Here is a 26,117-nt window from a genome sequence, read left to right as displayed (position 1 = left end):
ATAAGGTTTGTTTCATGGTCTATGTTAGATTTACAGGTCCAATGCAATTCCAGTCAAAATACATACACACAACATTCTTCACAGAAATAGGAAAAGAATCCTAAAATACTTATGGAACCAGAAAAAAAGACCCTAAATAGCAAAAGCAATCCTAAGCAAACAAACAAACAAAAAAAAACAGTAATACTGTAGTGACTACCATTCCAGACTTGAAGGCATATTATATATCACTAAAAACAGTATCGTAATGGCACAAAAACAAACATATACACCAGTGGGTTAAAACAGAAGGCCCAAACATGAGTACATGTGACTATAGCCATCTGATTGATACTTGGCAGTAACAAACATACACTGGAGAAAAGACAACAGCAAATAGTACTGAGGAAGCTGGATGTTCACATGCAAAGAAATGTAATTTGATCCCTATCTAGCATCCTGCACAAAAATTAACTCCAAGTGGATCAAAGACTTCAATTTTAAACCTGAAATGCTAAAACTGTTAGAAGAAAACACAGGTGGTACCCTACAGAAGGTGTAGAAAAGGATTTTTGAATAGGACTCTATTATGTCCAGGAATTAAGGTCACCAACTGCCAAGTTCGTTTCTGTAGAACAAAGGAAATAATTAATTTTGACAGCTATACCTCTGCTAGATGACTAATATCCAGAATATACAAAGAACTCAAAAAACAAAGTCAATAAAACAAATGACTCAGTTTAAAAAATGGGCTATGAATCTGAATAGAGTTTTATTAAGAAGAAATTAAAATGGCTACCAAATACCTCAAAATGTGTTGGCCACTTGTGTTAGGCCTCTATTGCTGTGAAGACACACCATGACCACGCTAATGCTTATAAAGGAAAACGTTTAACTGTGGTGGCTTATAGTTCAGAAGTTTAGTCCATTATTCTGACAGAAAGCAAGGTAGCATGCAGGCAGATATGGTGCTAGACAAGAGCTGAGAGTTCCCACACCTTGACTCACAGGCAACCGGAAGTGGTCTGATACACTGGGCAGTAGCTCCACAGTGACACCCTTCCTCCAAGCCCATACCACCTAACAGTGCCACGCCCTTTGGTGACTTTCTTTCATACCACGCCATCCTTAGCATTGCAGAAATGCAAACTACAACAACTCTGACAACTCACTCCAGTCAGTGGCTGAGGTAACAAACCACCAACAAACGCTGGAAAGGATGTAGAGAGAAGGAAAGCCACATTTACTGTTGGTAGAAGAGCAAACTGGAAGCCTCTCTGCAAATCAGGATGGAGAATCCTCAAAAACCTAAACATAAGTCAACCATCTGACCCCCGTTCTACCTCTTCTCAGCATATGAACAAAGCACTCAACATACTCCAGATACTTGCTCTGCTACGTTCATTGCTGCCCGAATGGCAATAGCCAGAAAATGGAAACAAGCTAAATGTTTTTCAACAGATTACTAGATAATGAGAATGTGATAATATACAAATGGAATACTATTCATTAAGAAAAATAAAATTCTAAAAATACAGTAAATGGATAGATCTAGAGAAGATTATATTAAGGTGACCCAAGCCCAAAAAGACAAACACCATGTGTCCTCTCTTATCTGCAATTCTGACCCCCAAGTCTCCAGATATAAGTTATTAATGAAGTAGCTGAAGAAAACAGAAAAACATAAAGGGACTGTGGTGGGGGAGGGGGTGCTTGAGAGAACAGCAAGATACCAGTGATGTGAATGGAAAAATGGGGAGGGGGCTTTAACTGGGGAGAGGTCAATACAGAAGGTGGGAGGAGACGCAAATAGCACCAAGGTTGTTTGGTAAAGCTTCAAGAAATCATTTTACATTTACCTAAAATTATAAACTATATATACATACATACATACATACATACACACACACACACACACTGTGTGTACTACGTATATGCAGATATGAATACCTTAAATGAAGATATGCAACTTGGGCTGACAATGCTCTCCACAAGAGCCTTAGACTATCTAGTAAAAACTCCAGTACCGCTGGGTGGCTGTGGAGCATACCTTTAATCCTAGCACAAGGGAGGCAGAGGCAGGTGGATCTCTTTGAGTTCGAGGCCAGCCTGGTCTACAGAGCAAGTTCCAGGATAGCTAGGGCTGTTACACAGAGAAACTATCTTTTAAAAAAAGAAAAGAAAAAAAAACCCTCCTATACCAGACATGAAAACCCTCTATTTAAATTGTTGGTCAGCTCTAAAAAAAATACATGAAAGAATCTTGTACTAGAACTCATTGAAGACTTTACAGAGGAACCTCCCTAGACATCCATCCAGCTTTGTAACACAACAGACCTCAAAGTCATCTGCCCATTTTTTACACCCAAGCTGAAATTGTGCCAAAGTTTTAGTAGCAACATTATCTACTTTCACTGTCTCGTTTATTCAACTCTTGATCCAAGAGTAAGGACATCAGCAGTGGCTGACCTAATGTTTCCTAAGTGCACTTCAAAGGCCTGGGCATCTGTTCCGGTCATGTATGGGTCATATGACAAATGCATTTACTCCAGTCATTTGAAAGCACATATAACAACTAAACAAACTTCGCTTTTAAAAATAAGTAAAAATTACCTTCAGGGTAAAAAGCCTTCTTTTAAAAATGTTCTTTTATAAGCTGTTGAGGTGGCACAAGTCACAATTCCAACAGTCAAGTTGCAGGGCCAGGATCTCCATGAGTTTAAGGCTAACCTGGGCTACTCAATAAGGCCTTGATTTTTTTGTTTGTTTTTTTTTAAAAAAAAAATAATTAAAAAAAATAAATAAAAATAAAACTTCACTTTCAAACTAGATACTTTAATATTGGGGATGTTTAAGCTTGTAGTTAAAATAGGTAATATTAAAGACTGAATAATAATCAGGACAGTTAGCCGGGCATGGTGGCACACTCCTTTAATCCCAGCACTCAGGAGGCAGAGGCTGGCAGATCTCTGAGTTCAAGGCCAGCCTGGTCTACAGAATGAGTTCCAACACAGCCAACGATACAGAGAAACCATCTCAAAAAATAATCATCATCAGGCCAGGTATGGAGAGTTAGGTAGTCCAGAAGCCAGAGCTTCTGTCTTGTACCTGAGAAGCTGAGGCTGAAGGTGGGTCATGATGTAACTGGTCCTTCAGTAGCATGGGCCAACAGTGATGTCCTCAGGAAAACGGCAAGTAGGAAGACCAGTAATAAAAGGATAAAATGGAATTGAACTGGGAACCGTGGGAGGGACCTTCTAGCAGCATTTCACTGGGAACCTTTCGCTTTAATGTTCAGCTGGGACTGCGTGAGTTAATGATTGGCGTCATATGTACAGCAAAGCCTTTTCTGTCTTGCTAACCTAACTTAACCAGGCCTTCCTTTCATTCTTCACTAATTATGGGTACCCAGATTTAATGCCTGGCACACAGTAAGTACTCCAGAACCATCTCCAGATGGTTTATAGCCCCAGAAAGATGTCTCACATCAAGATGTGTAGAACATCTTGATGTTTAAAGAGCTATACAGGAACCTAGAGACTGAATGGCATCATGTCCAAGCATGGGCAAGTAAACTCAAGTTTAAGAGAATGACAAACTTGTCCCATTTGATGTTCTAGTTTTAGCACAAATCCAGGAAAGTACCTCACATCCCAAGCAGACTGGACCCCGGTAGCTACATGAGCCTTACGTGCCTCTATCAGACAAAGCTGCACAGTAACACCTACATCAAAGGATAAGGTTACCGGGCGACACACGCAGTGCAGCAACACAGCAGTCACAAAATGCTCCCTGCTGGAGGAGCTGGGACCACAAAAACGCACCACCCTGCCTGCCTGACAGAGTAATGTTTAATGTTACAAAAATTAAACCGTTCTATTTTCCGTGGTTTAACAAATTTTAATTAAAAATAGACACTCTGGAAATAATAAAAAAAAATAAAGTTCAACAAGCTCTGAATTTACAACAGAGTACACAAATAATCAAAGACAACTGCCTTGAAATGCACAATAGAGCAATTACATGCAAGTATTCTATTTTTAAAACTCTACATAGCAACACTGCAGTGCTTCCCAGAGGCCATCATCCCTGTTTGCTGGGCATCAGAGGGATGATTCTGACCAGAGCTGGCTGGTCCTCATTACCACTTCTCGTGCTTTACATTATTTCATATCATGTGAGAAACAAAATTTGGCATCCACAGGACTGTGGAGGTTCATCAGTCCACCACCCCATCCATCTGAACACATGGGCCAGAGGAAAGCCTGTTTCTCCATCTCTAACACTCCTACCCCGACCTATTCTAACTGAAGACAGAACTCCTGGTCTGCCTGTCACTTATGCCTGAAACCTGTACTCCACCCCAAGTTGTGTCTAAATGCAAGAGCAGGAATCCCATGTGTCAGTGGTCCTTCCTTCCTACCAGCTAACCAGCAGTCCCTAGGAAGGCTGCACTCTCAGCGTTTTCAGTTATCCTAAGGCACTAAAGACTCGTCATACCTTTGAATGGAGCAATGACTTGCCATAGCAAAGGACAATTTGCACCGTATAGCATTTCTGTTCCTACAGAAACTTTATTTATAAAGCAACACTTGATGATTCACTACACACCAGACCTCAGGCTCAGGATATTTTTAATAAATGGAAACATTTGTTTTATGAATTATGGTATTTAAAAAAAAATACCTGTCAGGGAAAACCTAAAAAGTTGTAGTTCAATTTGTACTCTTAAGCAAACAGCATTCACAGAATCAGCAGAAGTTAATGCTTAAAAGCATGTCCTTAGGACCATAGACACCAGAGCACTCACTCCTCTCAACATGGACGTTAGCTGCTGTCTGTAGATTGAGGCTGGGCAATGCTTTTATTTCTATTAATCAAGTATTCTCAAACAAGCAGAAATTTCCTAAAATGAAAAAAATAAGTATTTGTAGATTCCAGGCTGTTACTGTTGACACTGACACTCCTGGGAAAACAAGGCGTGCATGGAATACCAAATATTTAATTTACATATACATGACCGGGAGAAACTAAAACAGTTGCAAACAAAACTGCAGGGAGCAGTCCTACTGCGGAAGGGTGTGCTTCCTTCTTGGGCTTTCTGAGCACCTGGAACCCCTTGAAGAGCCTCAGACACTGAGAATAAAGCTGGGGGGGGGGGGGCATCCAAAGTCAGCCAAACTTCAGACCTAGTCTTCTACAGAGCCTGTGATTCACACTCGAAGTTCAGACTATGTTTGACATTTTTTAGTTCAGACATATCAAAACCTAGAAGCACAGAGGGCTTATGAGTTTTTATTGCTTTCATGCAAATATACCTTCTTTTCCCAAAAAACGAAGCCACGTCGATTTTCCACACCCATAAGAGTGAAGACAATAATTCCACTTCTTTTCTACTCGGATATGGCCTCTTGTGGAAATAATCTCTAAGAAACTGTTTTTTGTCCTCATAGGAGCGGCCTCCATACTTGTTAGGATCCAATGCTAACACCTGCAGAGAGTCATCACTGGCCCCTGACCCCTCTGTCCTGCTCTCATTCTTCTGTCTCTTCAAAGGCACAGCACTCAGTCCTCTCTCTGGACCTGGGACCTCATCGGTGTCTAGAGTGAGCTGGGGCTTGTCCCCAGCCCTCTGGTCTTCCGCCCCCAGGTGCCCTTCTGGCAGCTTTCTCTTTACAGCAAAGGTGGAGTCAGGGATCACTTCCCCATTAACCAACAGCAGTTCACTGCTCTCAATAAAACCTGGCTGGCCCTGCAGGTCTGAGCTGCTGTCCTTGGGAGCACTTCTACAACGGAGCAAATGGACAGCAATGGCTCCTAAGGTCATATTTCCAGTGTAGACCCCACAGCAGTGGATGCACTTAAAGGCTGGAGACCTGAGCATTGTATGGACTGTGGGCATGACATGGTGCCTCTCCTTCAGATGGAGCTCATAGGCATCAGCAGTCACAAATGTGCCAAAACAAAAGGGGCAGGTCAGCTTCTGTTTGCTAGGCAACTTTGGTGAAACCTCGGGCTGAGGCCTCACCTTAACATACACAGGTACCAGTGACTTGGAGTGTATTCCAGCAAGAATAGCCAGGTACACCTCTCGCTCTCCAAGCTTTTCTCGTGGCAGTATGGTGATAAAATCAAGATGGGGGAAGAGCAAGTTCCCATTGGCATCCAGGTCCAGCTGGAAACCTCTGTTACTATAATCCAAAGACAGTCTCTTCTTGCCCAGGTGCTTAGTCCTGCTGTGCTCCACAAGGCCCCGGACATCATGGAAAGTGCACGGACAAAACAGGCATCCCAAGCCATGCATGAGCAAATGGTGCATCAGCTCCTCCTGCGAGACCAGGCACTTACAGGAGAGGCAGCGCACCGTCTTCTCTCTCATCCACTTCAGAAACGGGGCACATGCAGCAAGCTTTTCAGGTTCAAGTTTCTCACCAGACTTGGACTCACTCTGATTGTGAGCCATTTCCATGTGCACCTGGTAGACATTAGCAGGAAACAGCTCATTGCAAACCCGGCAGAGCTGAGACTCACTCTGCTTGTGAGCCACTTCCATGTGAACCTGGTAGACATTGGAAGGGAAAAGTTCATTGCAAACCGGGCATGTTTTCCACTGCTTGGCCTGTCTGAGTGCCTGATTTGCATCTGCTACAGGTGAGGTAGCCTGAACAAACACACTAGGGGCAGGGCTCACTAGCACCTGTGGGGAGGGCAGGCTGGGCAGGGAGCTAGCCATCTGTGTGCCCGAGCTTGAGGGCAAGAACTGCATTGGCACCTGGGGTGGTGGTGCGACAGTTGCAAGGCCTCCACCGGAGGACATAGGCAGAGTGACAGACACTGGGGCCAGTGTGTAGGTGGGAATTCCATTCACCTGCTTCCCAGTTGGAATGAGCTGTCTGAGAATAGAGCCTGAAGTGAGGAAAGTAGTGTTTTGTGAGGTTCCAGCTCTCACTGGCTGGCTCACAGGCAAGATGTTAGTGCTGACAGACGGACTGAGCTGCAGGACACCAGGCCTCACGGGTGGGCCCACAGGAAGGACTCCTGGTGTTACTGGCTGACTGAGCTGAAGAACACCAGAGCTTACACCCTGATTCACAGGGACAACAGCTGAGGGGACAGTCTGGTTTGATGAAAGCAGCCCGGGTGATACCACCTGGCCTGCAGGGAGAACCCTCAAGGGCACTGTCTGGCCAGGAGGGAGAACTCGAGATGGAGCTGTCTGGCCAACAGGGAGAACTGATGACTGGACCACTTGGCCAGTGGGAAGGACACCAGAAGTGGCTGTCTGCCCAGGGATCACTCCAACAGGGGCCACCTGGCCAGCAGGAAGGACTCCTGATGGAACCGCCCGACCTACAGAAATCCCCCCTGGAGAAGCAGACTGCAGAGCCCCTGAGTTGACAGAGGGACTCAGAGGTAAGACACCAGGTCCAACAGGTCTGTTTATGGGTCCCACGGGTCTACTTATAGACCCCATGGGCTGAGTGAGGGGTAAAACTCCAGGGCGTACAGCTTGATTCATGGGAAGGATGCTTGCTCTAACAGACTTATTCACAGGCAGCACAGAAGTACTCCCAGGCTGATTAAGTGGAACACTGTGAGAGATAAAGACAGGAGGGGGAGCTGACGGTTTCAGGGTGAGGCTATTCTGGCATACAGGCAAAGGGCTGGAGACCAGAGCTACATGAGACTGGGCAGTGGTGGGTGGGGAGTGTGTAAGGCTTCCAGAAGTGCCTGGGGCCACAGTCACTGGCTGCACAGTGCCAGGACTTTGACTGTTCGGTGGCAAAGTAAGGTGGAAGCAAGGCGGAGGGGCTGCAATGCTCGAAGCACTGCTACTTGGCGGTAAGGCCAAGTGGGTCACTGGTTTTGGAGCAATATGCATTTGCTTCAGAAACCCAGTCCTCTTGATGTGTTCTGAAATCACAGACCGCAGCTTGTTCTCCAAGTCCCTGTGTACATCTGATGTCAAAATGTGATACATCAGGGCATCCTGACTGCTGGCAATAGCGTTGCATTTTTTACAGTAGTATTTGTCAAATGACAGGATTTTATCCACAGAAGCAGGGTCACTTGCTTTTGGTTGCTCTGTTTCCTCGGTTCGCAAACCAAAGTAGGAGTTAATTAAGTAATGAAAATGGGCCACCAGCACATGCTTCTTCATACTGTAGTACAAGGTGTTGGAAAAGTTACATTTTAAACATGTGAAGCTTATCACATCACTCCTTAATGTCTTCGCTTCACCCAGAATGTTCACCGTGTAGTTCTGGACTTTCCGCGCAGGCGCATGAAACATCCTGAAGTGCTTGCCCACTACCCTGGGCTGAGAAGAAAACGGGCAGTTGGGGCAGGGGATCATCAGCTCCTGGTCAGCCTCATCTTCATGGTAACGATGCAGGTGATTTTTTAGGGAAGCGAGCACCTTTGTTGAGTACCTACAGAGAGTACAGCAGTACGGCTTCGTTCGGTATCTCTGTCAAGAGAGAAGAGAGGCTTAGGCAGAGTACAAGTTGCTGGTTTCCCTTCCACGCTCTCCCTCGTCTGTGCACTTTGCTAACACCAGAAGGCTCATGAGTAAAAAGCAGTTTCTAGACAGAGCTGTGCCCCCAACAAAACTACATTTACATGTACTTACTTCAGTTACATAATTTTCCCATATCCTAAACAGCATTCTTTTTGGCACTTTGTTTTGTTTTGCTTTTTGTTTTGGGGGGTTGTTTGTGTTTGTGCTTCTGGTTTATCAAGACAGGATTTCTCTGTTTAACAACTCTGGCTGTCCTGAAATTCATTATGTAGACCAGGCGGCCTCAAACTCACAGAGATCCTCCTGTCTCTGCCTTCGAATGCTGGGACTAAAGGCATGCCCCACTACTTCCCGGTGGTACTTTTTTCTTAAACATTTGGAAAACTATCAACTAATATTAACTTACGGACTATACAAATACTGGATCTAGTCAAAAACTCCTGATTTGCTGATGTCTAAGCTGCCAGCTAAAACAACAAGCGTCAGCACCTTGTCCTATACTCTACACTGTCCTTTAACAGATACATAATGGAAACATACTCAGTTAACTTTCTGTAGTTATTTTCCTTCTTCCCGTCACATTCCTCTTAGGTTTATTTAACTCCAAATTATAAAACTTGGAATTCAACTAAAATTGACCTCGTTTCCAACTTGTTAGACCTTCTCAATTGCTTTTATTTCCCCATTCCCAGGACAGTTAAGAGCTGGGCTATATGGATGCACTAGAAAGGCAGGTCTGTTATTCTAACTTCTCAAAAAGCAAGAGGATAGAATGTGCAAGGCCAGCCTGGGCAACTTGGTAAAACCCTGTCTATGACACAGAGAGAGAGACAGAGACAGAGACAGAGACAGAGACAGAGACAGAGACAGACAGACGCTAGAGATAAAGATCAGTAATAGAGGGCTGCTAAACATGCACAAAGCCCTCAGTTCAATCTTCAGTATGACCTAACAAACAGATGAAACCTGCCAACTACCTCCCCGCAAAAAAAAAAAAAAAAAAAAAAAAAAAAAAGAGAGAGGACACAAAGTTAGGTTACTTAGTTTAACCTGGTTAGGCTTAACTACTACAATCAAAACACCACAACCAAAAGCAAGCTGGAGAGGAAAGGGTATATTTCAGCTTACACTTCCAGGTAACAAGTCTGTCACTGAGGGAAGTCAGAGCAGAAACTGATGCAGAGACCACTAGGCAATGCTAGGCTCATCATGGCTTGCTCAGTCTGCTTTCTTATAGAACCCAGGACAGGTACTACCCACAATGGGCTGGACCCTCCCCCATCAATCACTAATTAAGAAAATGCTTTACAGCCAGAATTTATGGAGGCATTTTCTCCCTTCAGGTAACTCTAGCTTATGTCAAGCTGACTGACATAAAACAAGCCAGCACAGGAGACACAGTGGAAGAGTCTGGGAGGAGTAGGAATGGGGAGCACGGAGTAGATAGTAAAAACAACTAATGTCTCTAAGAAACATTCTTTTCATATTTAACATATCTGAAATTCAGCTTACTTTAGAACTGAAGGCAATACTGACTAAGGGAATAAAAGTTTTAGTTTCAACAAAATGGTACACCTTCCGGCAGTCAGGCAAGGAGCAAAGGGAGCCAATACTGAATAAATCTTTAAGGACTGCAGAGCTTCTGAAATGCCCATAAGCATGATCAACAAAAGGAAAAGACAACAGAACAGACTCCATGGGAGTAAGACTCTTCAAAGCCTTGAAGACTCTGCTAAAGCTTCCGGTTCTAAAGTTGACATGTCAAAAGCTAAGCAATCCCTATAAACACCCGATAATAAAAGGTCAGATGCCCAAGACACAGGAACATGTTCAAATATCAATGCAAAAATAAACCTGGCTTCTTAAAATGACAATAGATTTTAAAAGTTTATTAAAGAATGTCTCTGAGGTTAATGTAGGATGTAAGAGTTAATAAGAAGCCTGAGCTAATAGGCCACCCAGTTTATAAAAAAAAAAAAAAAGTCTCTGACTCTAAGGCCAGCACGATGGAAAGTCAAGCAAAGGCCAACACCGCTCCACTGCACTCATGCTCCTAGAGGGGAACAAAATGAGGAGCCCACTGGACAGCATCCTGAATGGACGGCTCCCAGGGAAGGAAAGGGGATTTGCTCCACATCCTGGCAATGCCAGGTACAGATACCATAAAAAGAAAGGTGTAAATCCATAAATCCTACATGTGCAGGACAAAACAGCTGATAAAAAGCACACAAGACATCAGAACTTGGGAAGCATCATCACCCTGGTGATGGCACTTCACAACTCAGGCCTGCCAGAGAGGCTCCAAGCCACATCAAATGTGTACGCTCCTCAAGTCTCCAGACTGAGGTCTGTCCTTTGAAACCTCTCAAATGGGCATGGCTCTCACAGCCTAAGAAAGCCTCATCTGTCCTCTGATCTCTCAACCCTGTGCAGCATAAGCTATACTGGCCGGCATGATTGTATGACATCCTGTTGTCAAGTCATCTGTTCCTAATTCCTGTTTCCCCAGAAAGTAAGGAGGAGACAACATGGGGACATCAGGCCATTATTACACATGGTAGATACTCCTTTTCCTAGAGCACAGCATCTGCTAACACATAAAATCTCTACTAGCTCAAGTTATTACTAAAATTCATTTCTTAATTTTTTAGATTTATTTCATGTGTACATGTATGTGTACTGTGTATAATACATCTGGTGCCCAGAGGTCAAAAGGGTGCATTAAATCCCCTGGAACTGGATTTAAAGACAGCTGTGAGCAACCATGCAGGTGCTCAGAACTTAGAATGTAAAGAGCCCCATGGCCAACACAGAACCAGAGTCTGGATGACGAGAACCCCGCAGCTCAAAGATCCCTAGAGCTATAGCGGTACTTCAGAAGCAGAGAAAATATAATCTGCAAACTAGATTGCAGCAATAGCAGTAACACCAGTGACTACAATTCCAGTTCCACATCCACACCAGCAATTCCTTGTTCAGATAATGGGGTATCAATCACAATTTCATTTCCATGTTTCTCTTCTAAGTCAACAGTGTACCAGAAGACTCCAACAAAAGCCAACATCTTCATCAAATGTAACTGCAGTGAGATCTCTGGCCAATGCCTTGGCTGCAAGGCAGTTGTTACTGACTGAAAGAGGTTCATTTTCTAAGTATTCCTATGCTGCTGGGGCTCCTGGTCAGGCTGGAAACTGAAGTGAGCCATCATCTGCCTTTCAGCTGCATCCAATCCTACAGAAGCAGGATGCAGGATGCTGCACACCAGTGTCCCTATGGGGCAGCAGCATGGAGCTTCAGCAGTTCACACAGGAGCCATCAAGGGAGGGTTTCTCTCTATTAACAGTCCTGGCTGTCCTGGAACTCTGTAGACAGGCTGGCCTTGCACTCACAGAGATCTGCCTGCCTCTTCCTCCCATGTCTGGGATTAAAGGTATGCATCACCACTGCCCGGCTTTGCAGTACACTTTTCTATACTCAGCTACACAGGCTTGTAAGATTAATATTACCACAAAAATGCAATACATCTCTGTGACCTAGATAACAGGTACTTTCAGTTCCATTATAATATCAAATAATCACATTGTACATGCAGTCTCCCACTAACTGGAATGTCCTTAGTTATATGTGTAGGCACTTGATGGTACAGCATTTATTCTGAATTACTAAATCAAGGGTTCTTATCCAGTCAGTTCTATTCACAAAGCTCAGCTATGACACCACACTGTGCATGTGGAAAACCACAGTGCTGCAATGCACACCTCTGAGCTCTGCATCTCTCCCACCTCATGAACAGATCCTCCCAATTAACCAGCAGCCCTAGGAACCATGGTGTACCTCAGCCTTAGTTCACTTGCCCCTAGTGAAAACGAGTTACAAAATTACATACCGCTTTCTTTCCAGAAGGTTCCCAAAGGGAGACATCGCTCCATGATGTATTATAAAAGTACTTCTCTCCTGGTTCAAAGCCTTTAAGATCCTTAAGAAAAGAAAAAAGAAAGAAAAAAAAACCCATTATGTGACAATTTGTGAGTTACAGAAATATCTGTGCACGCCTATAATCCAGATCAGCCACTCGGGAGGCTGAAGCAGAAGGATCCCAAAGTTCGAAGCTAGCCTGGGCAACTTAACAACAACTTGCTGCAAAAATAAAAACATTAAAAGGTTAGATTGCAAGGTTCACTGGTAGAGCATTTGCCTCACGTGTCTGAGACCCTAAGTATAATCCCCTCCTACCAAAAGTAAATCTAAAATCAAGTAATCTGGAACCTAAAAAATCTTTATTGGCAAAGAAAAATGGAAGTATGGTCATTAACAAATTTTTACATTTAAAGTGAGTGTCAAAAAAGAGGTTTAAATTATCCACATTATAACTACATAAACAGATCTCTCAAAAGAAAATGTTACCTATATTTTGTACACGTAAGCTCATGAGCTATGTAAACACACAGACCACGGTCTGCGCTCACAGCCCTTCTCCAGCAGCACTTTCCAGATGCACTCTGGGAACAGGGCATACCCTTTAGCACACCCAATGCTTTCTTTCTCAAAAACAGAAGTCATTTTTCTTTATTTTTCCTGAATTTTAATTTTATGTGTGTTTTAGGTGCTGTGCCTGCATATCTGTGTGCCACATGCACACCTGGTGCCCAGAGGCCAGAAGAGAACATCAGATCCCCTGGAACTAGAGTTACAGATGATTATAAGCCATTATGGATGCTGGGGATCGAACCTGGGTCCTCTAGAAGAGCAGCTGGTGCTCTGAACTGGAAGTTATTTTTCACCCCAAAAAAAAAAAAAGTACTTGCTCCACTGAGAAGGTTCAAAAGTGGTGTAATGGAAGCATTCCTCTTACTGTGTGGAGCCGGTGAGCTAAGTGGAAGCTGTCTGACAAGAGAACAAAGAGCCAGTCCTGGGCAGGCAAAGTATGGCTCCAGATCCAGCATACCAAGGAAACAGCAGGATGCATCCATTTGCAACTGACAAGGTAAAAATGAGTGAGAAGCAGACAGAACTTCCGCCAACACTAATTACAGCCTCAGATAGTCACTGTTAGACTCTGGGGACCAATCAGGATAAGAAAGATTCCACGCTCAGTTTCACAGTTCAAAAAGACACGTAAAGGAAAACTTTTCACAAGCAAACACTGTCTTCCACTGGTGACAAGTGCCATGGTAAGCTCTTTCAGGACAGAGGAGCATAAATCAGAAAGCTCAGATCCTGTTAGCCTGGCCTGAGCACACCAGGAAGACATGCAGCCAACATGGCCAGGAAGGGATGAGGAGCAGGGCCCGAGAGGAGTGCATAACAGTGCAGAATGAAACTGTTTCACAGAATCAACAGCAGGTGCTGCAGGAAATGCGCCAGAGCATTTCACACCTTCCTAAAGTTCACACACCCCATAACACTTTTATTGTTATCATTTCACTCTTTTGGGTTTTTTTGAGGGGAGCGGGGACCCACCACCCAGCTCCCAAATAAATCATGCACGGAGGCTTACTATTACTTATAAATGCCTGGCCTTAGCTTGGCTTGTTTCTTGCCAGTTTTTCTTAACTTTAAATTATCCCATCTACCTTTAGCCTCTAGGCTTTTTCCTTTTCTTACTTCTGCATATCTGACTTTCACTATTTGAGGCTGGCTGGCCCCTGGTGCTCCTCTTCCTCATTTTCTCCTTCTATTTATCCTCTCTGCCTGCTGGTCCTGCCAATCCTTTCTCCTGCCTCGCTACTGGCCGTTCAGATCTTTATTAGACCATCAGGTGTTCAAGACAGGCAAAGAATCACAGCTTCAAAGAATTAAACAAATGCAACATGAAAGCAACACATTTTACATCGTTACACAAATGTTTTAGAACATAAACAAATGTAACACATCTTAAAATAATATTCTACAACATTTTATCTCTAAATTGAAGGTAAAAACCTAGTCTTTCTTTGCCTCTGGCATGCACTAAAGTGTGTGCAGAGACACTCTACCTTGGCAACATAGCTCATTTACATAAAAGTTTTAAAGTGTTTAAAAAAGCAGGTAGAACTTCAAGGTACTTACTGCCCTCAGGGTCAACCCATGGAACCCAGAACAAGGGCCCATGAAGAGCATGAATGAAACATGTTCAAGGACAGACCATCATCACAGAACCCCTGGACCCAGCAACAGAACCACCTGTAATCTTTTGGCATCAAAACACAGAGAAAAGAAATGTACTACAAATGGGAAGGTCAAAGTCGGGCTCAGAAAAACCGAAGAAAAGGAGTGTCATGACTCACCATCTGGAAAGGTTACTGGGGAACTTTGTAAGGTTACTGGCTACTTGAGAAGGATAAAGGACCTCTGTGGTCACTAAGGAACGCCTGCTATTGGGTAGGAAAATGACAGGAGCCTGTCATAAGCAACACTCCCAAATCCTGAATGTGCGCCAGTTAGTAAAGTACATACTTCATTACAAGACAAAGGTAACCGAAGAGCCAGCACAACATGGGCAATAAACCCTGTATACAAGCCCCATACACACAAAACCAAGAATCTGAACCGAGTATTTACTGTAAGCCAACCTCCCTCAATGTGGCATTTAAATTTCATTTTCTATACAATTAGCTGTATTTTATAACATTTACAATTTATAGTACTTATCAAATATTACCTTCAATAATCAAGGAAATTAGCTGAATTGGACCAATGGTAATTAATACAACTGCCTTCACCTACGCCAATGCTAATACCCTGCCTCATGGTTTGCTCAGCCTGCTTTATAGAACCCAGGACCACTAGCCCAGGGATGGCACCACCCACAATGGGCTGGGCCTGCCCCATCAACCACTAATTAAGAAAATGCCCTATAGCTGGATCTTATGGAGGCATTTCGTCAATCGAGGCTCCCTCCTTACAAATTACTCTAGCTTGTGTCAAGTAGGCATAAAACTAACCAGCACAAAAGACCACAAAATCCAGCCAGCAACTATAAAACTCATCATGTTCAGTATCTAGTCAAAAGCTTTCAGCTATCCAAACAGCAGCAAAATATTACCCCAAACCAGGAGTGCAAGCAATGATCGGTAACACAAATGTATGTGCCAGAGAGATGGCTCTGCAGGTAAAGGTAGAAGGAGAGGGCCTGCAAGAGATGGTTCAGTGGTTAAGAATATTTGCTGCTCTTCCAGAGGACCTGGGTTCAGTTCTCAACACAAAGCAGCTTACAACTGCCTGTAGCTCCAGTACGGCAAAGCCGACACACTCTTCTGGCCTCCTTGGACACCATGTACACAAATGGTACACAGATATAGAGGCAAAATACACACATATAATAAAATTAAATATTCAAAAAAAAGAGGCAGAAGAGATGGCTCAGCATTTAAGATCAGGTGCTGCTCTTACAAAGGGCCAAAGTTCGATTCCCAGCACTCATTAAAACAAATTTGAAAAGAGAAAGCAGGGCTGGAGAAATGACTCCTTGATTAACAGCACTGGTGCTCTTCCAAAAGACCCAGTTTAGTTCCCAGCACTCTTACTGGCCTCCTCCAGTCTCACTCTCCATCACATGAAGTGACGCAGATATAAATAGTTATATCTATGATCTTTTTAATTTTTGTTTTAGGATTGTTTTGGTTTAGCTTTGTTTTGTTTGTTTGTTTGTTTGTTTTTCGTTTATCAAGACAGGGCTTCTCTCTCTGTATAGTCCTGGCTTCCTGGAATTCTGTAGACCACGCTAGCCTCAAACTCAGAGATTCACCTGCCTCTGCCTCTCAAGTGCTAGGATTAAAGGTGTGTACCACCTCTGCCCAGCTAATCGTTTTAACTTTTAATAAATAAAAAGTAAAATAAGGAGTTACAGAGAATTCTTAAAACATCTTTATTTCAAAATGAAACCATGAACTTCCAGGGTTGAGGCTGTAGCTCTTTGGCAGTGTGCTTGTCTAACGTGTGTGAGGAGTTCCTGATATCAAATACCAGGACCACCAAGAACGTGAACAGAGGAAAGAAATGAAACACATTTTAATCATGACCACACTGCATGAAAATAAACTATATGGGATCGAGAACAGATTTGAAGCTGCAGAAGAAAAGCCTGGGAAATGTATTTATAGACTGGCTCTCACTAGGTATCCTGGGCTGACCTCAAACAACCCCCATGCCTCAGCCTCCTAAGTCCAAGTGTTAGGGTTACAGGCATGAGCCACCATACCCAACTTGGCCTGGGAACCTTGATTTAATAAGAGAGAAATGCAGAAACCCAAAGAGATCTGAAAACTGGAGTCTCTAGAACAGACAAGAGAGAATAAACATCAGAGAAATTAAGTCACTATATCCTCCAAACTCAGTGAAATATAAAAGCCAGGGGTTCGTTCTCAACCCATGGGTCCGAACCCCTTTGGGGCTGAATGACTCTTTCACAGTGGTCACCTAAAGCCACCCACATATTTACAATTCATAACAGTAACAAAATCACAGTAATGAAGTAGCATCGGAAATAGTTTTACGGTTGGAGATGACCACAACATGAGGACAGTTTGAAGAGCTTACAGAGCTCACTTAGGAAGACAGGTTAGTTCTTAGGATGCTTTCATGCAGGCATCTGAAGCATCAGAAAATCCATTCTCCGTCCTCCCATCTCACCTCCAAAGGCCAGCCCTGTCGTCTCTGACACTGCTGACCTCACTGTTACTTGTGTACGCTCACCTTTAGCAGCTCCTTGCAGCTGTCAAGTCCAATATCCACCAAGATGCCTTTCACCCTCTTCCGCACCTTCCTGATGCTGTCAAGATTCTGCACAGGAATTTGAAACATTTTTGATATTTTCCTTAAAAAAAAAGAAACAGAAAGAACTGTAACTACACAAATACAATTTTCACAGGGCTAGTAAACACTAGCAGACCGATTGCAGCAAGTGATGCTGCGGAATCTACACAGCCACCAGGCAAAAGAATGGCAGATGTTCTCTTCCTTACAGCATCAAAACCCTAGCACGAAAACACGAACTAAACTACAGCTCTTATAGAAACTTAGGCATATATTTTGATAGCTTCAGATCTGGCACACAGTCTCACATACAGCACCAAAAAGCACCCACAACAAAAGAAAAAATATGTTTGGCAGACTTCAACAAAATTAGTATCTCCAGGGGCACCATCAAAAAAGCAAAAATCACATTAAAATGAAGGGAATTTTTCATAGTACATTTATGATATATCCAGAATGAAAAACTCAGAACAGAGCTGAGATGGTTCAGTGGTTAAGAGTATCTGTTACTCTTACAGAGGACCCAGACCCAGGTTCAGTTCTCTGAACTGACATGGTACCTGTCTATTCTGCACATATGTGGTGCTCAGACATACATGAGGACAAAACACTCACACACATAAAATAAAAACAACAACAAAAAAAAATCAATCTAAGATGAGCAAAGGATCTAAATAAAGTTAGGCAAGGATATTCAAAGAATTACGCAAGAACACTCCAGCCGGGCAGTGGTGGCGCACGCCTTTAATCCCAGCACTCGGGAGGCAGAGGCAGGCGGATCTCTGGGAGTTCGAGGCCAGCCTGGTCTACAAGAGCTAGTTCCAGGACAGGCACCAAAGCTACAGAGAAACCCTGTCTCGAAAAACCAAAAAAAAAAAAAGAACACTCCAGCCAGACAGTGGTGGCGCACGCCTTTAACCCCAGCACTCAGAAGGCAGAGGCAGGCAGATCTCTATGAGTTCAAAGCCAGCCTGGTCTACAAGAGCTAGTTCCAGGATAGGCTTCAAAGCTACAGAGAAACCCAGTCTTGAAAAACATAAGACAGCTGTGTACACTCATATTTTAGACCATAAAGAAAAGGACCAATAAATACCTTGGAAACATACTGTTGAGAAGCCAGACACAAAGGACCAAATATATACATAATTATGATTCCATTTATACATAATAGGACAGAATAGACCTATCTAGAGATAACAATAGTTCCTTCAGCCAGAAAGAACTGGTAGGTGATAGTTAAAGGAGCGTTTGTTTTTGTTTTGGTGGTGGAAGAGACAATGACAACTTCCAAACATCATCTCTGAATGCGTGTAACCACAAAACTTGGGAAGTTGAGGCAGGAGAATCACAAGTTGGAGGGTAATTTAAACTAAACAAAATTATGCCTCAAAAAACGAAGAAAAACTGGGCAGTGATGGTGTATGCCTTTAATCCCAGCAACTGGCCAAACCAATAAAGTATGGAAGGAACAATGTCATACAAATGAAATCCAAGACTAGACGGTAAAAATAGCACATTTCACTCTTAAGAATACTTGTGGAATCAGTCACATTTGTACACGCAAACCCAAGAGACCACATGGGGAGTCCATATCCTTCAACACTGAGTAAAGACACCTCTGCAAAGTTTTGGTCCCAGTTACCAAGGCACCACTGGTTCTCAATCTCCTAACACAGCAGAGGGTGAGCCATCTCCCCATTCCATATACATTTCTAATTCACAGACCAGTGAACCTGTTCAAATGTTCTACTCGCCAGGCGGTGGTGGTGCACACCTTTAATCCCAGCACTAGGGATGTAGAGGCTGGCAGATCTCTGTGAGTTCGAGGCCAGCCTAGTCTACAAGAGCTAGTTCCAGGACAGCTAGGGCTACATGAAGAAACCCTGTCTCAGAAAAAGAAAAAAAAGGTTCTGCTTTACAAAGTGCTTTTGGGGTGGTCTTTAACAGAATGCAGCCCCACAGAATATAAAGTCAAATCCATACTGATATAAACTAAAGACATGTTAAAGACTGGGACATACACCTCTTCCCAGTAAGTCTGTTAATAAGCATGGCATCACAGCACAGGTACAATCCTACCACTCAGGACGCTAAATCAGGAAGATCATAGTTCAAGGCCAACTTTGGACTATATAGTGAGGTCCTGTCTCCAAAAACAAATGAAGACAGAGACCAGGATGGGGGGGTTGGAGGAAGAAAGTAAGAGTAGCAGCTACTTTGGGGAACATGGACACAATTCTGTGTCCACCAAGGGGAGCAACTGAGCTGTGTCTAGAGAAAATATTGCTGCTTGACAATAAAACGGAATTGATGCAAAAACATCATTCTCTGTGAAAACATGTAGGACGGAAGAGTCCTTCTGTCATCTGACTCCAATTCCAGGAAACGTCCAGAAGGACAAGTCTCCAGAGGTGACGGCATATCAGTAGATGCTGGTCGAGGTCACTAAGCAAACACACAGGCTTGTAGGGAGCTGGAAATGTTCTAGTATTAGACTGTGGTGATAGCTGCACACGCAAACTTTCCAGATCAACCATGACACAGGACAACAGGATATCCGAGATGGACCCCAGAGGCCTCAAGCCAGACCAATGACATCGATGACTCTTGGCAATAAACACTTGCAAGATAACATGGATGGACTAAAGGGTAAATTGTATGACTCAATGTACCACACTGCAGCTTCCACAAGATGATGATACTTCTCTTCTTCACTTGTTTCTGTTTTTGTTCTGTTTCTGTGTTTGTTTTTTCTTTTAAATTTGGTTTTGATTGGGGGAAGGGGTTACAAGGACAGAGGGTGGATGTAGAGATAGGGAGGTAAGTAGGATCAGAATATACGTGAAATCCACAAGGAATTAATAAAAGTTAAAAGGGAGGGAGGAAGGGAGGGAAAAAGGGGAGGGAGGGAAGAAAGCAGGGAGAAAAGGTGGGAGGGAGAGAGATGGATCGATCATGAGGTAAGTCTACCATTGCCACCAGAAACTCAAGAGCACGAGAGAAGTCTATGGCTGGCTTGCAGTGGGGAGGAAGTTGAAACCTGGGCTTGTGGGAAGATAGCACAGGACACACAATATGGCCGAAGCAACCACTTGTATGCTCCTTTATTCTGCTTAGAGAGTCCTGAGAAATGTCATCACCTTCTGCATTTAATGACTGCACCTCAGAGTAAAACTGCAGTTGCTATCTTTTGGTTCAAATATGATGTGTACTGTTCAAACATAAAGCAGCTAATTATTTGACCTTTATATATAAAATCATGAGGGTCAGTGAGGTACCTGCCATCAAACAAGGCAACCTGAGTTCAATCCCTGTAGAAGAGAACCAACTCCTGCAAACTGTCATCTAACTTACACACACACACACAAGCTCACACACTTGTATAAATCTACACATACAAACACAAAATTATTGAAGCTAAAAAGATTTTAGTTTCATGAAAGGAATGAACGAAGGAACTATTCCAGAATGAAGGGGGCTAAAGATAACAACACAACTCCAACCCGAATCATGTTCTACGAATGGCATTCATTACTAGAGTGGCTCACAAATTTTCAAGAGTCAGAGATTAAAAAGTAAAATATAGGCTTTCTTGGTCGGGATGACTTTCTTACAAGTATACAGAATGCTCCTGCTTGTAAGAACAGTTTGGGGATGATTATCTTGTTTGATCACTCCATCTCAAATGACGGGGAGCGCTTCTTTGTATTGTATTTGTGACTCTTCTGTAAATCTATAACCATTTCAGAAAGTATTTTTAGGGCCAGCAAAATGGCTCAGTGAGTAAAGGTGCTTGCTGCCGAGCCAGACAGATCCAGGAACTACACGTTAAAGAGAAAATGGACTTCTCTAAATTGCCCTCTGACCTCTACTGTGCAAGCAAAACACACACACACACACAAACAATTTTTAGATTATTTTTAATAGTATAGTATAAACTATAAAAGCTTTAAAAAGTTAATAGTCAAATTAGTAAATATTTCCATTATTAGCCTCACAACTAAAGAAAGGCCATATAAAACAGTCAACTTTTTACTAACTTATTTTTAAAATTGATAATTATAATGGATTGATGAATTACTTGTTTAAAAGCAATTTGGTACCATCTCCCAAAACTCAACAGCAGCTTCTGGGTCAAATCCTCACAGCCTTTGTTTTTTTCTTTTTTTTTTTTTTTTTTTCGAGACAGGGTTTCTCTGTGGCTTTTGGAGCCTGTCCTGGAACTAGCTCTTGTACACCAGGCTGGCCTCGAACTCACAGAGATCCGCCTGCCTCTGCCTCCCGAGTACTGGGATTAAAGGCGTGCGCCACCACCACCCGGCTCCTCACAGCCTTTGTAAGGCTGTCTCTCCTGTGCTCCGCTGGACAACAGGGGACATCGCCTTCACTAGCTCCCATCTCTGTGCTGTAACCACCTACTAGCTGTTTCCCTGGAACTGAACTTCATCAAGGAAGGTCATAATACATCACAAATGCTTTTTAAAAAATTACAATTTTTAAGAAGGGTCTGAGCCACATACAGATGCAAATTACCACAGAGGCTTCTATCTTAAAGAAAAAAGGGCTGTGCCTGGATACAGATTGGGGTCCAACACAGGCAAACAGATTACATCAAAAATACCAGTGACATAGAAGAAAGAATGCCCCAACCTTTAACAACCAAGTTAAAAACTGAAGGTAGAGGAATCAAACTAGGGGAGGGGGCAGAGGACCAACAGGAAGGAACTTGTTAGAGATTAACAAGGAAGACCTTTTGGAGTGAGTCAATTCAAAGTCAGTTTCTTGTCAGATCTTTTACCTAGGAAAGGCTGTCTTAGAGCTTTAGGGACTATTAGCAGTGCAAAACAGGACATTTAAAAAACATGAAATAAAAATAAAATTTCTAAATAAAATGCATTTTCAAAAGTACACTCTCAAAAGCACTATCAGAAACTTCAATAATGCAATTCAAAACACCACTAGGAAGGCCAGATTGACCACATCAACCAGAGCAAGGCAGAACAAAAAAAAAAAAAAAACACCTTGGTCATTTGTTCACTTGCTCTCTCAAATGAGCTTCTACTTCCTTTCAAGTTTCACTATTATCTTCTAGGGCTTTTCATTCTCCAAAGGCTGGGTTCTGCCCCATCCACTCATCTCAAACAAAAAAGCTAAATTCACAATTTGCAAAGAACAGTGTCAAGTACCACAGCAGACATGCTCTTCTTTCTTTCCGGGTCTGGCAAGCAGGGATCCAGGTCCTGGATACTTTCAGAAGTGACAGCATTTGGAAACTAGGAGACTCTCAGCACAGGATCACAGAATGATGCTGTAGGTGACCCAGCAAGTTTTCAACAGGTTCTGTGGATACTTGCTCACGGCTTGGGAATGGGGCCAAAAGCTGTCAGGGCTTTTTCCTTTCATTTTGAACCAGAACTTTTCATTCTCCGCTAAAAATGCACCCCTGGCCCAATTCCTTCACTGTTATTGTGGTTTCCGAAAACTAAGCACACTAATACTTTATTTTAAAAGAAAAGAGTTTCCCTGTGTTACAACTATCTGCTTTAGGAAAACAAGAAATGAAACAGGCAATTACAGGAGCTTTGCAACATGCAAGCAGCCCTTCCAACATCCCTGAGCTACTGTAAACAATCACTCTGGGAAGGCAAAGATGACTTCTAGCCACACATTTACCCATCCTTAAATACAAGACCCCATACAGAATGCCCACTGGATTATCTAAGGAGAAATGGTGCGGTTTTCACATCTGCATATCCTCTTCACCACTGGAAAGAGTAGCTAGCTCATCAGCCAACTGAGCTTTCCTGACCCACCTGTACACAGGAACTCAGAAACTGCAAACCTCAAAATATCCAACTCCTGCATGACATTTCCTCTTATTGCTGTATCATGCCCATTCAAAGATAATTCTAAAAAAATGTGCACTTGATAGTTCTTTTAATTTTTTGGTATTATAATTACATTATTTCTCTCTTCCTTTTCCCCTCTCTAAACCCTCCCATATTCCACTCCTTGCTTTTCCAAACTGTTGCATTTTTTACTGTTGTTACATACATCTATGTATATGCATATATATTACTAAATACAACTTGCTCGGTCTGTCTAATGTTACTTTATGTATGTTTTCAGGACTGACAATCAATGTGCTTGTCTCTGAGGAAGACTTTCCCACTCTCTGCATTCCTTAGTAGTCTGTAGTTCTTTATGCACAGGCCTCACTTCCCCTTCCACATAAGTTATATTTATGGTTGTCCTCGTTCAGCTCATGTTTAGGCAGTGAGAAAGAAATATTCAGGGGGCTGGAGAGATGGCTAAATGCGTAAGTGCATGTACTACTCTTGCAGAAAACCCAAGTTTGGGTCCCAGCACACATGTTGGTTGGCTCACAACCACTGTCTACAGGGAACCTGACACTCCTCTACTCTCTACAAGCACCTACACTCATGTGCACATGCCAACACACAGGAACACACACAATTTAAAAATATATTTTTGAATGGTCATATGATAATCCTTTTAAGACAAAAAACAGCTCAGTTCCTATAAAATCCAATTTTCAAAATGATGTATCTTGAGTGGGAACACAGCAATGGTCACCAGCACAGGTTCTGGAGATTTTTCCTGGGGGAAATCAGCCCGAGCACTTTATAGCTGGGTAAACTTAGCCAATCACTTCATCTCTCTGGCCTTCAGCTGTCTCCACCTGTGAAACCCTGCAAGGAATTTACTTCATGAGCAGCTGTCAACATGACAACACTGGTAAACCATTACTCGTCGTTTGGTTTACTGTAATATACACGGAAAAACTAAGTGAAATGCCCCCACTATTAGGACACAGGGCTTCCTTTCAGCAAATTCCAAACATTGTAACTCAAAAAGTCTGGCTCAACTCACAGGGAAACTCCTTTCTAGTCACCTGACCTTCATCAATCCTTTCTCTAAATAGCAGGCCAGCACAGCCAAAGGCTCTGGGTACAGTGTGGAAAAGCTAAGCTTTACCTTCCGAGTACAGAAAACCACCAACGCAGCAACAGTACATTTGGAAACTTGGTTTCAAATTAAAACGGCACCGTTGTTATCCCCTAAAGTCAATGATCCAGACCTCTCTTTCCTAGATGCCCAAAATAGCCTGAAATGACTTCATTTCCTGCCTATCCTTTCTAAGCACAGATCTATGCCTAAGAACCACTGCGTCAAGGCTATTTTCTAAGTATAAGTAGGGCCTCCACCTACCCAAAACATTGGTATGTGGCCACCACCACCATAGTCAATATGCATACGCATTACTTCCAACCCGAGCTGAACGTCGCACTTTCCATAACTACTTTTTACATACGCTGTCTCCCATTCCCACATCAGACAAGACCGGTCCAAGCGACCAACTAACTGATAAAAACCCTTCAGGCAAAAAGGTTCCATCGGTCCCAAACTACAATGTAGGTTATCTGTATTTAAGTACCACACTCAAATCGAGTTTTGGTTCAAACTCAAGCATACTTACAAAAAGTATGCGCTGCTTTACACTGCACTTTCAACCTGCACTTTCTTTTTCTTTAAAATATTCTTAGGCCAAACCTTTGCAGCAATCGTGCGAATAAAATCTACCTCTATCACTCTAAAATGGCAGATGCAAAGTTAAATTTTACATTCAGCATCTACGTATCAAGTCACGAATGCGGCAGTATCATGGATGAAGAGACAGCGATTTGCCCTCGGCAGTGCGTTAAGCCCGCCTCTGCTTCGGGAGAAAAGACGACGCTTCAGATGTGACCACGGTCTTGCCCTGCATCCCGCCATCCTCGCCGACAGGCCAATCCTCGGGCTTCAGCTGGATCCCCGAGGGCCGCAGAGGGGCGCCCTGCCCGGCATCCTCCCTTCCCTACCCGGCACTCATGCCACGCCCGGCGTCCCGTCCCTGCCCCGCCCCCTCCCATCCATCCCCGGTCTCGGGACTCCGCAGGTACCCGCTCCCCGCTCGGTCCTCTCCGGCGTCCTCCCCGTCCCCCGTCCCCTGCCCCTCCCCCTCCCCAGAACGGCCCCACTCCCACGTGACCGGCGAGCAAGGCGCGCAGGGGACCCGAGCCGCGCACTAAAATGTCCGGGGTTCCGAAGACACTGAGGGAGCGACGGCGCGGCGGGCCACGGTGGGGACAGCGCCGCGGACAGCAGTGGGGACGTCGGGGCGGACCCGGGAGCGGACGGCGGGTGGGCCGCGGGGAGGGCCGGGGACGGCGCGGGCCGGGCTGGCCGTACCTACCGCGGGGCGCCGGGAGCGCCGCGTCCCGCTGCCGTCGCAACACCGCCGCGTCCTCCGCCTACGCGGCGGGACCCCCTCCCCGCGCCCGTCCCTCCTCCCGCGCGCCAGAAAGAGAAGATGGCGCTCAGCTGCCTCAGGAAGTGACGTTGCCTCATTTGCATGCCGGCGAGGCCAGCCAATGGGGGTAGAGTGTGACTGGGGACCCCCTGGGCACTTTCCACGGGCCCCTCCAGGCCCCTGGACCCCGCGGGCCTCGAGGCTCTGGAGGGGGTGTGGCCTAAGCAGCCCCCTCCCATAGACCCAGAGGGTCCAGGGGGCTGCCCGTCAGCGCTCCCCACCTCTAGGCAAGCTCTCGTGAGACTTTGGGTTGGTGGTGACGTCATTGAAGGGCGGGGTCCGCCGTTGGACACGTGACCAATCACATGGTCTCATCAGAGCTCTGCGTTCTTTTGCATATGATGGGTGGAGCCAGTAGCAGCCAAGTGGGTGGCCCCGCCCATACCTACAAACCAATCAGAAGCCAGCTCTGAGAATACTGTCTTGCCATTGGGGGATAGGACTTAAACTCTAGGAACTTGGACCAGTGTGCATATGATTGACATATCTTGGTGAGCCAACGGGAGAGGA

General features: G+C 44.1%; 1 protein-coding gene across 1 annotated transcript; it reads right to left on the bottom strand.

Moving 5' to 3' along the window:
* Window positions 1-3,868: 3,868 nt before the first annotated feature.
* Window positions 3,869-25,659, bottom strand: Adnp2 (ADNP homeobox 2). The gene is made up of 4 exons (XM_057789181.1): window positions 25,491-25,659; window positions 17,174-17,294; window positions 12,387-12,476; window positions 3,869-8,449 (listed from the first exon to the last, which is right to left on the bottom strand). The coding sequence occupies exons 1-4, from the start codon at window positions 25,649-25,651 to the stop codon at window positions 5,177-5,179; spliced, it is 3,645 nt and encodes a 1,214-aa protein (XP_057645164.1). The 5' UTR covers window positions 25,652-25,659; the 3' UTR covers window positions 3,869-5,176.
* Window positions 25,660-26,117: the final 458 nt, after the last annotated feature.

The sequence above is a fragment of the Chionomys nivalis genome, chromosome 14 (genome assembly GCF_950005125.1).
Source record: "Chionomys nivalis chromosome 14, mChiNiv1.1, whole genome shotgun sequence".
Lineage (NCBI taxonomy): Eukaryota > Metazoa > Chordata > Mammalia > Rodentia > Cricetidae > Chionomys > Chionomys nivalis.
The sequence above is the reverse complement of the archived record's forward strand: the minus strand, read 5'-3'. Positions and strand labels throughout refer to the sequence as shown.